Source organism: Triturus cristatus, chromosome 2_2 (assembly GCF_964204655.1).
Source record: "Triturus cristatus chromosome 2_2, aTriCri1.1, whole genome shotgun sequence".
NCBI classification, from domain to species: Eukaryota; Metazoa; Chordata; class Amphibia; order Caudata; family Salamandridae; genus Triturus; species Triturus cristatus.
In genome coordinates, this window is record NC_140582.1 from 303,722,734 (window position 1) to 303,739,652 (window position 16,919).

Genomic DNA, 16,919 nt, shown 5'->3' on the forward strand with positions numbered 1-16,919 from the left:
TTTGCATGATTAGAACACATCTGATCCCACCAAAAATTAAAGCAGCAGGAACAAAAAGGGTAAAAACCACATTAAAAATAGACATTGAAAATTCGTCATGTTCAGAAGGGTAAACGTAAGATATCTCCTATTGGTATGGAAAACTTGTCTTACTATAATATTGAGTCAGTTAGCCAGGCTATCGCTACCCTGACAGTCAGGCTGGAAAACATTGCAGCAGGCCTAAGGAAAATTCTTGGAAACCAGTCTGGTCATGCAAAAGGGAATTGTACATAATATGGGGGTTCCTGGTGCATCACTGCAGTCTGGAAGTATGTACCTGAACAATACACCTACAATAATAAATGGGCTGACTGGTGAAAGGAATACGGAAAAGGGAATTGGAACTAGGACACAACTAAAATCCCCAATCACTAAGCATAATGCGACATTGGGCAGGGAAGAAACAAAAGCAATAAAAAATAAAAATCTATAGGAAGGACAAGAATTTACTTGGGTGGTAGTCAGGCATGTGACATCACCAAGAGTACGGGTGATACACAAAAGGCCAAAGTCACATACGTTTTAACTCTACCGCTGGCGACTACACCATATACGGTAATCTTAAGTAATGTTCCAGTTCCTTCTGCAGGGAAAAATGAAAACCTAGTTTCCTTTTAAGAAGCAAAGGCCATATGCTACTTAGGAGACAGGACACCATTACCTAATGTAATATAGAAATTAGGCCACCTTGAGTCACAGATCTATAATTTCATCCTTAGGTCCAATCAAGGATACATAAATGTAGGGCTGCCTGTTCCTTTAAGGGAAGGGCAGTATAACGTGACAGGTGACACACTTTGATCCTGTAGATCTTTTAGTTTTCTGTAATACCATTATAGCCAATTTAGACATGCACTGGTGAAGTGTTGCCTCTCATGTTCACAGCATGAAATATCATTAGCTGTGGAATTTAGTAACCAGAACAAGTTCAACCAACTGTTGCGTAGCGATGGGCATCGTCATGACCATCCCCATGCAATATAGGTAAACTTGTAATAGTATAAAAAGCAGCAACAAAAACAACGAAAACATGCAAAAAATAATAAAACCGCACAAAACGTAAAGCCATCAGATATACTTGCTGTATATCAAGCACAAAAAAGCATAGACAAAACAATAGCATATGTAAAAAGCGGTGACACACAACACCATGTCATGTACTTTATGCACTGTAAAACTGCAGCCCAAAACCCAATATTTGGGCCTGTTTAATTTGTCAGGTTTAAAATACTTACCCTCCTTTTTGACAGTAGATCACCAGGCAATGGAAATCTGCTGTCAAACATAACTCTACTGTTTCTCTTCTAACATACAGGACCAGCAAGAACAATTCATGATAGAACCAAATACACAAAAATAAATTGCATTACTTAACTGTTACCCTCTTGTCAGTCCTTTCAACATCCAGCCACTCAAGTTTTACATTTCTAGAAATAAAAAATCGTTACACTGACACTCCATAGTAATTTGGCACCTACAATTTCCACTGTGAAAAAGAAGTCTTAATTGGCAATGCATTCTCACGTAGGCATGTAGCCTTAAAGAAATTTTAGAAAAAGGCTGCATCTTGTTTTCTGTCTAAGACTTAATGCAACACTTCGTTTTCTGTTAAATAAGAGCAACTATAGCAGGCATCATTCTATTTTCTTTTTTTTTTTAGAGCACCAATGTATCAGCAAAGCATTTAACATGATGTTTGGACTTTCAAAGAAAACCCCTTTTCCCGGTGGAATTAAGTTCTTTAGTTTTAGTGATGCTATGGAGAAACCAGAAACCCCACCTTTAGAGGCCCGTTTAGCAAGGTCATTCTGCATTCCACAGAGGCAAGGCCCTAATTTAAAAGGTCATAAAAGTCAACGTGGCAGCCTACTCATTGTTTACACTAAAGATAGCATCTCAGCAGCCTGACCGAGCCAGCCTCTGCAGCTCCCAACCCCCAGCTTCTGACACTCTGAATTCGTCAAAGCCAGAAGGCCTTCCTAATCCCCCCTAACTTGCAATAATTCGCTCTATGTTGAAAAATAATTTCTCCTTTTTAGGTGCAAAAAAATTATCCCTATTCCCAGATTGTTAAACTACATGTACTGTGAATAATTCACAAAACTTAATAACACACATACCAGTTTTTAGAATAAATGCTTGTTGTAATCCTATGCAATGGTATACATTTCATCAACCTTAAGTGAATTGTATTCACAATGAGTTTTGATATTTTCTTCATCATTTAGTCATTTGCCTTTATTCGAGCTCTGTTAGTCCCTTTTATATTAGCATATGAAACTCAGTGCCTCCCGCCAGGTAATTACAATATTTTCACCCCTACTGCTAGAACCTGCAATCTCATCTTTCCTCTCCTACTTACTCAATACAACCTTCCTCACGCTACTCTTCATGTCTTTATTACTCCCCTTCATCTCTCTTCCCTCCACGGCATTGTATTTTCCCAATTGTTCTTCTCCTTCCTACGTATTACCCAGTTCCTATAACCGTAGTTGTACATTTCTCCACCCCTCTATCATTACTGACTTCATCACGTACCTGCTCACAAACATCCTCTTTTTCCTTCATCAAAAAACAATTCTCCATTTCTCTTTCTCTATGTGGGTGCTAACTCCATTAAGGCCGTTTTTATTAACATCAAATAGTTGCGGGTTGTGACGCCATATTTTATTTAATTTCTCCAAGTTTTAAAAAGGTCTTGTTTTTCATAGCGTGTTCAGTAATATCGTGACAGACACAGCTAAAGTTAGAACCTTCAACCCTGATATTAAAATAAGCCTTTGTACTGGCACATTGACTCATTGAATCATAAGAAGGCACAACCTGTAAATATATATCAAAACCTAGACGTATGCATTTACTGAAGCCTGGAACACTTTAAACAGTACTCTGAATGAAAGAAAATGCAATTGAAACAGTCCTTTTTACCCAAATTCGACTTTGATATTTTAAGCATTAAAAAATGAATATCCTACAATTTTCTTGCATAATATGCATTACCAGAATGTCTATTACATAACCCATGAGTCAGGCATTGGAAATAATAACTTATACTTTATAAAAATGAGCTTGTTTGCGCCTGCGCCACGGGAAAATTGTACGCGCGAATGCTTGTCATTTTAGTGATGCAACACAACTTAAATCAAATTTTAATGCTAGGAGGTCATAGTATGAGTATTAAGCTTTATAAATATCAAAAAACGATTTTGAAAAGCACTTATTTTTTAAAATAATTTTTCCCATGATTAATAATTTTCTTTTTAAAAAATCCCAATTATTCGTTTTTGTGATAATTCCATGTATAAAAAACAAGCTGCATCCCTTGCCTATCATTTTGGACACATTTAACTCACAAGCCTAAGCGCATAAGCCCAATTTGAAACGCGTCACATTTTTGCGCCACTTTCATTTAAAAAGACGGTTCTGCCAAATTTCACCCGTGTTCAACTGGGAAGGTGCTGGCTGAATGAACATTTCTATCAAATATACTGCAGCTGAAAAGTTTGCCTGTGAACATCTAATATAATGCATCTAAGGAAAATGCTGTAAATTTATTTACTTTTGCAAAAATAGATAATTTCGTTTTTGGGGCCTGATTTATATCTATCGAATGTGTTTCTAATTTTATCCTTTAAGCATTTAACGGCAGTTTTGTATATGTGCACAATTGCTCATTCTATAAATTAAAGAGCAACACATAGCTATTGTAGCACATCACATTGTTTATTTCTGGATTTTTGTTTTAAGTTTCTACTTGATATTAATTAACCAGCAAACTACTTAACAGACTGGAAACATCAGAAGACCCACAAACACATATTGAGCTCATTTCAGACATAAACAGAAAGGGGTCAAACAGACAATACAGCGCGCTTTAGCCATTTTTCATAAATAGCGCCGTCGCAATTTACTTACAGAAGTTGCACTAATGATAAAAAAACCACAGACATTTAAACACACAGTTGACTTACAAATCAATACGCATGACAGAAAGAAAGAACAGCTCACAGACTATACTTGAAACAAACCATTTGCAAATACTGTTGTAGGTCATATTTACAAGCAACGCTTTTCAATAGTGTTCCAAAAGGCTGCATGAACAGCCCCACAGACAGATGCATGTCCAAGAAGTAGTGAATGCGCTCAATTCACTAGCTCTGCCTAGCAGAACACCACACAAAATCGTTGTGCATATCTTCATTCGTGAAACTGCGCAGAACGAAGGATCCTTGTTTTGTATTATGTCATATTTTAATTCCCTGGGGATACAAAATCACCAAGGAAGAAATATGTTTCTAAATCTAACCTATTTAGATATTTCCCACACTATGGTACCTTTCAAAACAAAAAGCAACACATTTTTCCATGTGAGCTTACAAACAGGCATGCCAAAAATATTGCGGAAAACGCAAGTATTATAATCAAAACCAAATGGAGAAATATCTCCTCATTACCTGCCTACACAAATTGCAATTCGCATATCCAAACCTATACAAACCAAAAGCTACATTTCCAAATTTGCTAAGATCAGGCATCTTATAGCTCACTAATCTAGCTTCAAACTTCAAGGGTTTATCTCTACCAATAAACTCGCAAATATGCGAGACCCTCGGTTTTGGTAATTGCAATGACCAAATCAGAAACCAAGAAACCAACCCCTCGGCTTTGGTAATTGCGATAACCAAATTAAAGACCCAAAGAACCAAAGGACTGGGAGCGACCCACTTATACTTAATTCTTATTCTTAATAATCAAAAGGTTATCCAAATTCTAATTGTCAAGTTCTACATGCCCAAACGTCTTTTATAATACTCACGCCAATTGGGTTCTTTTTCTCACCTTTTGAGTGACATCATGTGGAGGATCAAAATCAGGAAGAGCAGAAATATACCGGACTACATAATCAAAGAATCTCCAGAATCCCTGTGCACAGAGTACCTTCTTGGTAGAATCCCGTTCTGTCCTTCCAGTAGATTTCAGTCTCCTGACCAGATCACTCCCACAGAAAGTCACTTCTCTGATGAGGCCGCTGGTGGGCGCCAAACTGAAGTACTCCAATTTTTGAGACTCCAGAGGTGCTAGGGGTAGCACCCTATGACTTCGAGTACTTCCTGATGTGGTATTATAAAAGTCTGCATATCTTGATAATATCACAAAGAACTTGGCAACAGAAGCTGAAATATGAAAAGACATCTTTATTAAACTACAATGAGTGAGACTACGTCGCACAGAAGCCTTAGCAACTGAATGAGGCAGTCTGCCGAACAAAAACCAGTGTTCTCTTTTATAATGCATATTACGCTCTGGGCAACACCGCCCTTCTCTTGCAGTTGGTCATTCACATATTTTACTTCAAAGAACAAGCAGAGTCATGATTGCAATCTCACATTTCAGTTCAGCCAGCCCGCAATTATTTACCCAGCAAGGCTCAGATCCCACATCTGACCCCAATAAACATGAGCATCTCCTGTTTTGAGAAACAGGCCATAAAGCAGGAACAAGCAGGTGCGAAAGTGATTAGCCGGAGGCTTGTGTGCGATGAAAGGACTTTATGGTGTGTCAAGCCCTGATGCTAATCACAGGTGGCCGGAGGAAGGGGAGCTCGTGAGACCGGACTGACCTGGGGCAGCGGAGACCAGCTGCCCAGGTCATGGAGAAGTCAAGCAGAAAGTACATGTATTCTAAAGGCCCGTACTTGCTTATAATGTGTTTGTCTATGTGAGGGCAACTTATAAGATGGCCACCGCTCCAAGATGGAACCCACGGAGTCAATGTATAATAACGTATACATAGTGCATTTGGCAATGGGACGTTATGCAAAGCGCTTGTAAATACCGCATTGACCAATCGCGGTTTGCTAATACATGAATAAACAGGGGTAGGGCCCTGTCTCCTACGTGGTCCCAAATACCAAAGTACGACAATAGTAAAAAAGGCAGCAGCTTGAACAACAGCTTAAAGTCAGGAAAGGCCAATTGTGTGGAACTTCACCTCAATTTCCTGCCAATTACTAGAAGGAAATAAGATCAGTTAAGACTATTAATAAACTTAGGCAACCCTGTAGAAAGATTAAACGGCCAGCATCAGGCCGTATTTGAAAAGAAGGAATATATTTGGGAAACAGTGCAAAAGGACAATATATACCAGGCCTTCTTCTTTTCTTTCCTCCAGTGACTAGCAGCCACAGTCCAAACCAGTCCGCGTATAGATGAGTAAGAACGAATTAGAAGCAAATCAAGTGCAAGAACGAGACTTGATGAAATAAGGGACAGAGAACGGGAAGGCTCAAGATTTTGGAACTTTTGCATTTCCCCAAAACTTGTGAGACAGAATTAAGTAATCAATATCCCTGTCTCAAAAACGTATAACGATCTCTTTGGTATATTTAGCAGAACCTGCAGCAGCTCCTCTTCCACTTCTGGGAGAGAGTGAGAACCAGCAACTCTGGAGAAGGTTCTTCTTGTCACAGACGCTGTGGTTGCTCTTCAACAAGGTAGCTGTCTCATTTTCTAAACAGATGGCAGGTATTTGTGGCAAACCACATCACTGGTCTTGACGTGCCCAGCCCAAAATCAGAGGCAGCAATGACTCCCATAGGCCCCAATTCTTGCAGCAAGGTGGCTTGGGCGACACTTTTCTCTTGACCACTGCAGTGTAGTTCAGCCCTATTTGTTCTGGTCAGAGCGGTGCAGGTCAAGATCTGTTCATGTTTTTTGCCTTGAACTGCAGACCATGATTCCCACTGACACTCAGGGTATACAAAGCTCTCCTCTGTTGTCCTCAAGCAGGCCCCACCAGCACTGGGGTCAAGCACCTCAGTTCCCCTGGGGAGTCACTCATACAGAGTTGGAAGTATCTATCCCTCACTTAGCAGGAAGGATGGCTTCTAGATAGTATCTTTCAGCAAGGGATAGACTCCGGTGATGTCCCTTAACCTCTTGGGTGCTTGTTGCAGCATAATGGCAGCAGTGCACCACTGCCCCAAATTGTGTTGGGTTTGAGACAGGGCACTAACATAACACATTTTACTGCCGGTAGACCTCTAATGCAAGCACCAGTGTTCCCCAGCTTTTGTTGCGACTTGGCCTCAGTGTTAGGTCATAGATAATAAAATACTGATCTAAAAATGTTGTCCACTGTAATAAATTGTGGTGGTCTTAGGTGAACATAGATCGATATTTTCTCCTTTTGTGACATAGCGGTATTAATTTAAGTGATATTGGTAGGTGTTTATGAAATTGTGGCATAAAGTACTGTTTTTTTCCAAATTTGAGTTGAAAAAGAATGCCACTAGTTTGGCACTTAACTGGCACATCAAAATGGCAGATAATGCATTAATGTTGGTTTACTCCATTATGCCAACTTCTTTTTTTTTTTTACCACATCCGTGTAGTCTTAAATACTGCAGCCCTTTAGTACGCTTTTAGCTTGTAAAGTTGACAGTACACTTAATGATAACGCCTGCTTATTTCAAATGTTTTATTGGGAACCATTCAGTTCAAATACAAAAAAAAACCTAATTGTCAAAAGGTCCCCAACAAAAACCCTGCCCTTCTAGCCTTATTCCCATTTGTGCTAGGGAACCTCCTTCAACCAAGCTTATAGGCAAGAATTTGAAGGATGATAATTGATATCCCACTAATGGAAGAATAAATGGAGCTGGTAAACATTAGGTGCACCTTAATCAACAGGAGCCTATGCTAATGCATCTTCTCTATGGAGCTACTGCTCCTTTGGTGTCTCGTGTTTACAGGACTCAAGTGCATCTGTAAAATAACCACCTAATATGAAGCTATATAAAATCTTGTCACTGTATCAAACTGCCTGTTTTGATTTTACTGTTTTCATAATGCACAAAATCCTGACCTACCCAGCCTTTAGCTCTAATCGGGGGGAAAAAGCATATATCCTACTCTGCGATTTGGCCCTCAACTCCTTAGCCTATGCCTGCATTGCTGTGTCAAAGAATGTAGATTAGTCGTTGTAGATTCCACAGTCTGGAACAGGCTCCCGGTTGATATCCGTATCTTTAACTACTAACTTTTAGCAGTTTACAGTAATACTTCCTGACCTAAATAATTCATCCTTTCTAAAAATGTATCCCCTTTATTCATCCATGGCTTGATGTACATACTGTCTGAACATATAATTGATAATGCCTAGACCGATTTTCCAAATTGCAGAGTACATTACCAAAAGGTTTCATGTTGTAGAACATTGCATTTATGCTTACATTGTCTTTGTTTGCTTAGTAGGTTCTCACCGATGACCATTGATGGCATGACAAGTTTGGCTGGCATTAACATCCCTGGGCATGCAGGAACGGGGTGGTGCATTTTTGTATACAACTTGGCACCTGATGCAGACGAGAGCATCCTGTGGCAGATGTTTGGACCGTTTGGAGCAGTCACCAATGTGAAAGTTATTAGAGACTTTAACACCAACAAATGCAAAGGTTTCGGATTTGTGACGATGACCAACTACGATGAGGCAGCCATGGCTATTGCCAGCCTTAATGGATATCGCTTGGGGGACCGGGTATTGCAAGTCTCCTTTAAAACAAGCAAATCGCACAAAGCCTAATGGTTTCTCCTCAGTCTATTTGTATGCAGTATAAAAACTATTGAACAAAGGCCAATTAAGAGAAACTTTATACATATTTGAATGCCTTTGTAATTCAGTGTTGAGATGGAGAGGGGGTCAAATAATTATTTAGCATCCTAAGAGTATGTGAGATTTTTTTATTACTAGTATTTGAATTAAAATTACTTCAAAAGCTTTTTTTTCTTTGAACTATGGACAAATGGCAGGGGTTCGGCCTGCCACTTAAGTCGATTACCTTCTTTTGAGAAGGTGAACCTTTTAAAATGTTTCTGCTACACACCTTTTGTGTTTTCATAATTGCCTTGAACTTGTGAGTAAATATTAAGGCTTTGTATTGTAATTCTTCAGTTTGTGTATGCATCTTATTTTTCCTAAGTTCAGATGTTTTTGTTATTATGCATTGCTGTAACATTTGTAAGAACCTGTTTGTTTTGAAGTTTACATTTATTTATATTGTTATATCTATATTTGTTTTATAATTGTAAGTTGGGAGGTGAATATAGAATTGAGTTGTTAGAATACTGGAGAAATTTTCATAAAGCAGTAGTACCTTACCAAAGAGATAACCTCTTTGATGTGGGTTTAAACAAAAAACATCTATTTTTATAAAAAAGAAAAAGAAAAAAATTTGAAGATACTTTTTACTGATCCTGGAACAAATATTTTCACTTGAATACTTTGAGAAATCTACTTCATATAACGCCTTGTGAGCTTTTAAAACTTACTGGGAAATTTCCAAAATGGTTGGCTTTCGAGGGAGTTTCGATTTTGAAAATGCTTTTGAGATCTTTGTATGGAAGTAGAATCAGTGGGCACAGTTGGTTCCATTTGTGCAATCATCAGTGAAGTGTCGGATTGTTCTGGTTATTATGTGATGACCAGCTCACATTAATTTGTGATTTTGGAATAAAATTATAAAATATAAAACAATATGAAATAAGAGCAGGCAAGCAAATTAAATTACCAAGAGATGGGGATAAAATCTGTTCTTCCTAAAGAATTCCCTTCAGATTGAGCTCATGGTGTTTAGTGATGTACTTGCAGTATTGTTTGAAGAATTGTTTTTGTGTTGAAGAAACAAATGAAGTTGCACACGTGAGTTTGCACTGTAGGGCCTGCCAAGCAGCGCCCGAGTTGGATATTTTTGGACGTATTTTGGAAGTTCCGTTCCAGGCGAACACCTGAGCTTTGTGTATTGTAAATATATCTTGCGTTTATTAAACTCCAGCTATATTTTTTTCTAACATGCTGAGTGATGTTTAAACTTTGAATGTTTCTTGTATTCATTATTTTTTTTCTGATTTGTGAAGAGCATTAAGACTTTTGTTTTAGAGGTCTGCTTATTTTTCCTGTCCTGAGGACTTGAATTACAGTGCATCAAGTTTGCAAATTGACTTAAATTATAGTTTAGTCTGTATATAGTCTACATTTAACTGTTTGTATTGATGCTACATTTTTTTTTGTGGAGAATAAAATATAATTTTTCAAAGTTGATTACATTTGTGTTTTCTTACAAAGCAAACACAAATACTTGTATGCTGTTGAAATTTAACTTTGTGATCCTTTGTTTACTATTGGGGGAATATACATTTGTCTATCATATCTAAAGGCATTGTCAAACGCTTTCTGATTTGCATCTATCTTATAAATTAAAAATTTGGAAGGGTTTATTCCCATCACTAGGGTGCACTGGCAACTATATTGTCCTATTGTAAAATCTAATCTGTTCCTATGCTTTCCATTAGAGCACATAATGGTCTGTATGTGTAATTTAGTTGTATGTTGAACTTTGCAGATGTTTTGAGTTTTTCCTTTATTTTTCCAGTTTGTAGTATATACTTTAAATATAGTACAGTACTGATATTGTGGAAAGAACGTGATAAAGTGAGTTTTCATGCTACCCTCACTGACTGGGAAACCCAAAAATTGGGAGGAGTAAAAATGCTTCATTTCTTTAGCAGTTAAAGTATATCCTAAAAGTTGGCATATCTTTTGAAAAAAAGATATGCACTTTAATAATGCAAAATTGTCATACCTGGTGTAATATATTATGTTTTCTCTGCTGCTCTTGGCACTGCAATATAATGCATTGAGGTGGCATGCAAATTAAGGTTCACTTTACACTGTTGATCAGAGCACTTAAAATGTAAAGCAGTTATTTATTTAAAATTGTACAGTACAACTTTATTCACATTTGTTGGAATAGAATGTATCTTTTTGGGTATTTAAGAGACTGTACATGTTTTCTTTTGTGTTTTGGATCTTTTGTATTTTTTCATGTTCAGTACATCAATAAACAAAGTTGAAGGGAACATGTCTTGCTTGGTTATTTAAGCATGCTTATTTCTTTACTTCGTTGTAGTACGCAAATGAAGTTCCTATTTATTTGGCTAATTTAATTATTGATCAGGCATGTCATCTGTGTCCAACCTTTAGTCTGACTGCTTTACTTTGCCTAACATTTACTTCTGCTGTTACTTAGACTGCACCTTTACCTTGTCTCCATTTTCTTAGTTTTGCCAACTGTATCAGGAAAGGACATTAAAGGTAGCTAAAAAATGTAGTACTGGATCATTTGGAATGTGGACACTTTTGTCTCCAGATGGCACTGCGGGTATGCTGCCACCAACATTGCTGGGCTCCACTTGGCTAGCTCTAAGGGCCATGTCTTTGAGGCTCCTCTGAGGCATTATTCTCTCCTCTTCCACCATCGCCAGTTTCTCTCTTGTCAAGGCTCTCTCGGCATCGGCCTTCCTCTTACTTGCTTCCAACTTAAACTTGACCATTTGCAGCCTGAACTCCCTTTCAGCCTTCCAGTCTGCTAACTCCTCTGGAGGACAGCCTTGTGAAGAGACACTGGTCTGGTAGGGAATTCTAATGCAGGGGTTGTCACCCCCTTCACTTGCATGCTGCATTTCAGGATCTGCACTCTGGCCCGCTCCTTGCTGTTGCATATTATTGCTCCTTTCCGTTGCTGTAGCTAGTGACTTGTGGACCTTTGCACAGACCGGCCTTAGTGTCTTTTGGAGCTCCAGCTTTGTGGTGTTGCTCTTGAGTGGAAGATTCCTCTCTTTGCTGAACTCCTTGACCTCTGCCATAGTGTAGGCATCCATTTTGCACTCAAACTCCATCCTTAAAAGTAAGTAAATGTTTCATGCACAAGAGTCAACTACAATGAGAGAGAATTTGGAAAAGCAATAAGCCAATAAAGGATTTTTTTTTTTAAACTCGAAATGGTCTCACATTATGTATCTGGGATTATTAGCGTAACACACTGTATGGCACTGCCTAACACAAGTCCTAAACCCACCACTGCCACCAATATTGGCAATTGGGTTACTGGTTGGGGGTGAAACCCTCCTTAAGCAGCAGCCCTAATTTCTGTTTGTGTGAAACACAAGCGCACCCCAGATAAACCTGTGCGTAACCCGCCCTTTCCTTTACGAGTTTCAGAAGATAAGAAATGACTAGCTCTAAGTCCTCTTGGTGGCCCCAAACTAGGCTAGGAAAGTGCGAGACCTGGAACATTAAGCATTGAACATTTATCCTTCAATCAAACTGCTGCTTCAGGACGATCTTCTGTTACACGATAAGGGCAGAGTCCTGCATCCGGCCTGTGCAAGATACATCTCCATGTGTCGAGACTAAACAAACAGTAAATTGCTTTTGATCTCCCTTGTGAGGTAGATGTTATTTTGTCTGCTATGTGCCCATCTTCTAAAGTAGTCTATGCCGGAAAATATTTGTTGCTTGGAGTACTTTTCAACGTAGGCAATATTTAAAAGTGAAACCATCCAATGTGGTGGTGGTTCTGCCTCTATCTCAGCAAGACTTGCGACTACTGTCAAAGTTAATTTGTCACCCCTTTCAGCTTTTATGCAGTTACTGGATCAATCATTTTTATGCCACAATGGGATCATAATTTGGACACAACATTCTTGATGTGCACCCTATTTGAGCCAATGCATAGCTGTTCTCTGCATCTCCTAACTCTGAAGACCGTTTTTCTCATTGCGATAATGTCAGCTTGTCGTGCAAGTGTTTTGCAAGCCTTTCTGTTCTGCAACCATATACCACCTTCATCCCAGAAAAACTGGTGCCCCAAGCTAAGGCCTCATTCCTATCAAAAGTTGACACTATTTCTTGTTGGACAGTTTTATCACCCATCCAGATCTCTTTCCTCTATCTCATCCTTCCAAGTAGGAAGACGGGCAGCATTGTTTCTCTCAGACGTTTCTATGTTGATCATAACACCAAGCAGCTCCCCACCTTTGTCAGACACTGTTGGAAACGGCTAGCGTGGTGCAGAGCGGGCGGGCCAAACTCCGGAGGAAATGTGCAAAGCATCCACGCAGTACACACAGGCGACACACAAGGCACACTACAAAAAGAGACACTACACCAGTTTAGGCAAAAAGAACTTTTGTATTGTCCAAAACCACAAGGGGTCAATAGGCAATCTCTGTACTGCGCCAACTGGCGCTCGGTTAACATTTACAGGGGGGGAATTATGTACAGGGCAGGGCCAATCGGGCCCCTGCCGGAATCATTGCGATTTTAGAAGATAGTAAAAGTAAGTCCATTAGCTGCAACCTGCAATAAAGTCAACTCAGGGCATAACCTTGGGCGTTAGTCCGGACCACCTGTAATAAAACACATCATGACCTGACCATATCCCTTAACAACCTGGAGGTCCCCTGAGGCAGGAATCAAAATAGGCAGTTCATTCACCTTTAAACCTGGCATCTAGACATAGCGCTGCATACAACACATGACTAGCACTTTAAATCATAGCCATTGACATAGCGCTTAAGAGCATGACATTTGAATATAGCGCTGCACATATCACGGCGAAAGCGCTTCAAAACATAGCCATTGACATAGCGCTTAAGAGCATGACATTTGAATATAGCGCTGCACATATCACGGCGAAAGCGCTTCAAAACATAGCCATTGACCTAGCGCTTAAGAGCATGACATTTGAATATAGCGCTGCACAACTAGCATTGACCATAGCGCTTTAAATATGGCATTATAGCATAGTGCTACACCTGGCAGATCAATGGCGCTTCAGATAGGGCCCTCACTGGGAGCATTCAGCATAGCAAGCTCTTGGGGCAGTAGACTTGGCAAGCTCTGGGAGCATCAACCATGGCCAGCCACTGCTGCGCTAGGCATTGCATTTAGTCCGGGCAGGTCCGTGGGCCCTCCGAGGTGTCCACCTCCTCCAGCATCCCTCTAGGCCGTTGCAGCTGCCCACTGTCCTGTGGGGCAGCTGTGCAGGCTCCTGGCACCAGGGGCGGGCACCGGCAATGTACCCCGTTGCCCCCCCTCCTCCACTACCAGTCCCACACGACGCCGGGGACGGGCACCGACAATGTGCCCCGACACACCCTCCAAGTGCGCCCCCACAAGGTCCCAAAAATGTGAAGGGTCCCCGGGGCGGGCACCGATAATGTGCCCCGTTGCCCCCTCCACGCCACTGGTTCCCCCAATGCCCCACTCACCGGGCTCTCGGCTGCAGGCGTCTCGGCGGCCTCCCAGCAGCAGGCTGTCACTCTCTCCGGCTGCAGGCACAGCCACTTCAAAGATAGCACTCACCAAATCCAGCGCTCTCCTTCCAGGGGCAGCTTGGAAATAGCGCTCTCCTTTATAAATAGCGCTCTCCTTCCAGGGGCAGCTTGGAAATAGCGCTCTCCTTTGTAAATAGCGCTCTCCTTCCAGGGGCAGCTTGGAAATAGAGCTCTCCTTTGTAATTAGCGCTCTCCTTCCAGGGGCAGCTTGGAAATAGCGCTCTCCTTTGTAAATAGCGCTCTCCTTCCAGGGGCAGCTTGGAAATAGCTCTCTCCTTTGTAAATAGCGCTCTCCTTCCAGGGGCAGCTTGGAAATAGCGCTCTCCTTTGTAAATAGCGCTCTCCTTCCAGGGGCAGCTTGGGAATAGCGCCCTCTGGTTCCTGCCCCTTGCTTGAGGGTTTCTTGAGGGGGGAAATTGCGTTGGTGGCTGAAGGCGGACTAATTAGTCTCTGCCTGTCGTCCCTGGATTCTCCTCTCGCCGGGCCAGATCAGTGGGTAGTTCAGGATCCCTCACTCACTTAAAGGGCAGCGCCTAAACCCTGTCACCTTCAGAGGCATAGGTCCCTGACTGATCCTACCGCCTAAAACTCCTGCGAGGGCTTCTCCAGGTTTGCGTTGCCCCAACTATATCTTTCCCTCGCCCTGTGGACAGTAGGGGGGGTAGGTAGGCTCAGGGCCCAGCACACAGGCCTATGTGGCGGTAACCCCTGGCAGCAGGTCCCCTCTCTCCCTGGTCCACCCTCTGACTGACTGCATGGCATTGGCAACCCAGCTCCTCCCTTTAGACGCCCCTCACCCCACCTTCCAGACAGTGCCAGAAGCTTCTAGAAGCGTCTGGGGAAACTGGCTCTAACTGGCCTAGGGGGAGGGGTAGAGCACCCTGGGTGCCAGGCTTCCCTCCAAAAGCTGGGGCTGCTGGGAAATAACGCCTAGACTGTCAACCCAGCTCAGTCAAACGGCGCAACCACACAGCTTTGGCATCCATCTTAAATTACATTTTTAAAATGGGGAAACTCAGTCTGCACACATTCAGTCTTTCCATTTACACATTTATTTTCCCAGAAAAGCGAAAAATTTCTGGAAAAAGGGCCAAGTCCAACACACACAATCCTCCAATTTTCTGTGGCAATGGACCCCAATATACAAGGTTCAGAGGTAGGGCATAGCAACAACCTACAAAGCACAAGTACAGAGCTTTACCCCAACTTGAGCGAGGCGACAAAGAAAACACACTTGGGGGATAACATGTCTCTGATCAAAGTTGCCCCTCCGGTATCTTGTCGCTGCTCGCTGGCGTGGCAGGTGCCATTGACCGCTAAGGAAGGGGTTTGGCAACAAGAATTTGTTGACATAATCGCACTGCAGATGCATGGGAAAGACAGGTCGACATGAGGCAGATTGGCGATAAGGAGGAGGACAACAATGGGAGATACCAAGCATGGCTAGATAAGACAATTGAAAACTGTCTGGAGGCTATCTCCATCCCGTCAGCTGTGGTTATGGAGAAATAATCCAAATATGGTTGGTCAAGGGCTCTTCCAGTATTCGCACATGATCCATAACGAGGCTATCAAATCGGGGGGTATTGGGTGGTATAACTATGACGAGGAATTCAGATAAAAGATGGCCATGTGCCCGAATTGTGCTGGGACCAGAAAAAAGTCCAACTTTGGATGGAGCACATAGACAAGTTCACCCCTCTCCAGAAGGATTCATACAACAGGATATGAATTGGTTGTCCGCATTTAAGGGACAGAACAAGCCTCGGGGACACCCCTTCAAGCAGTCCTTTTGAGGCGTACCGGGAGCCCCAGGGCAGAGGAGGGGGTTCAGAAGGCCTCCCCTGCGTACATGCAGATTATTCAGCGCCGGATCCTGCTCCTGGAGTAAAGCCTGCAAATTCGCCAGCAGCTGCTCCAAGTGTGGTGCTTCACACCCAGCATTTTCCTACAATGGAATGCATAAGGCACCACCAACTCCCAACAAGAAGCAGGATAGTTGACTGCCAAATGCACAAGGCCCTTTCTCTCCACGCCCCCCCCTCAAAACTACCCCTACAGCAGCACAAGGTAGTACCCATCATCGTTAATCCTGCTGCACCTTCTCCCACTGCTCAGAAAATACCACAACACCAAAGACGACCTATTGTTAGCGAATGGGTTTGTGGAAGGCTTCAGGATACCCTACGTATGCACACTTGGAAGCAGGGATGCAGACAATCTGAGGTCTGCTCTGGAACTTCCTTCAGTGGTACAGGAGAAGATCTCGAAGGAACTAGTTTTAGAGCGGATATTGGGCCCATTTCATTCGCCCCATTGGATAATTTTGTCTCTTCACCCCTAGGTGGTCCCCAAGAAGGAACCAGGGAGTTTTAGACTGATCCACCACTTGTCATACCCTGAGAACAATTCAGTTAACTATTGACTGGAGGTTGGACTTTGTTCCGTCACTTACTGCTCTTTTGATGTGACGGTGGACATGGTAAGGAGAGCTGACAATGGGGCATGGTTATTGAATCAGCGTTCCGCCTGCTGCCCGTACATGAAGCAAGCCACCACCTGTTAGATTTCAAGTGGGCAGGCAAGTTTTATTACGATATGTGCATGCCAATGGGTTTCTCAGTGTCCTGCGCCTACTTTGAGGCCTTCAGCTGCTTCCTGCAGTGGGCACTGCAATGGTCACACGGTGTGAGGGAAAGG

General features: G+C 41.9%; 1 protein-coding gene across 9 annotated transcripts in view; it reads left to right on the forward strand.

The window, feature by feature from the left end:
- Window positions 1–10,958, forward strand: part of ELAVL2 (ELAV like RNA binding protein 2) — a 558,243-nt gene extending 547,285 nt beyond the window's left edge. For 7 of the 9 annotated variants that reach the window (XM_085641341.1, XM_085641347.1, XM_085641342.1 and 4 more), the window contains one exon: window positions 8,295–10,958. In XM_085641341.1, coding sequence (XP_085497467.1) covers window positions 8,295–8,625 — 331 coding nt within the window. In that variant the 3' untranslated portion in view covers window positions 8,626–10,958. The remainder of the gene's footprint in view (window positions 1–8,294) is intronic. The other 2 variants (XM_085641338.1, XM_085641343.1) reach the window with 1 other exon arrangement.
- The last annotated feature ends 5,961 nt before the right edge of the window (window positions 10,959–16,919 follow it).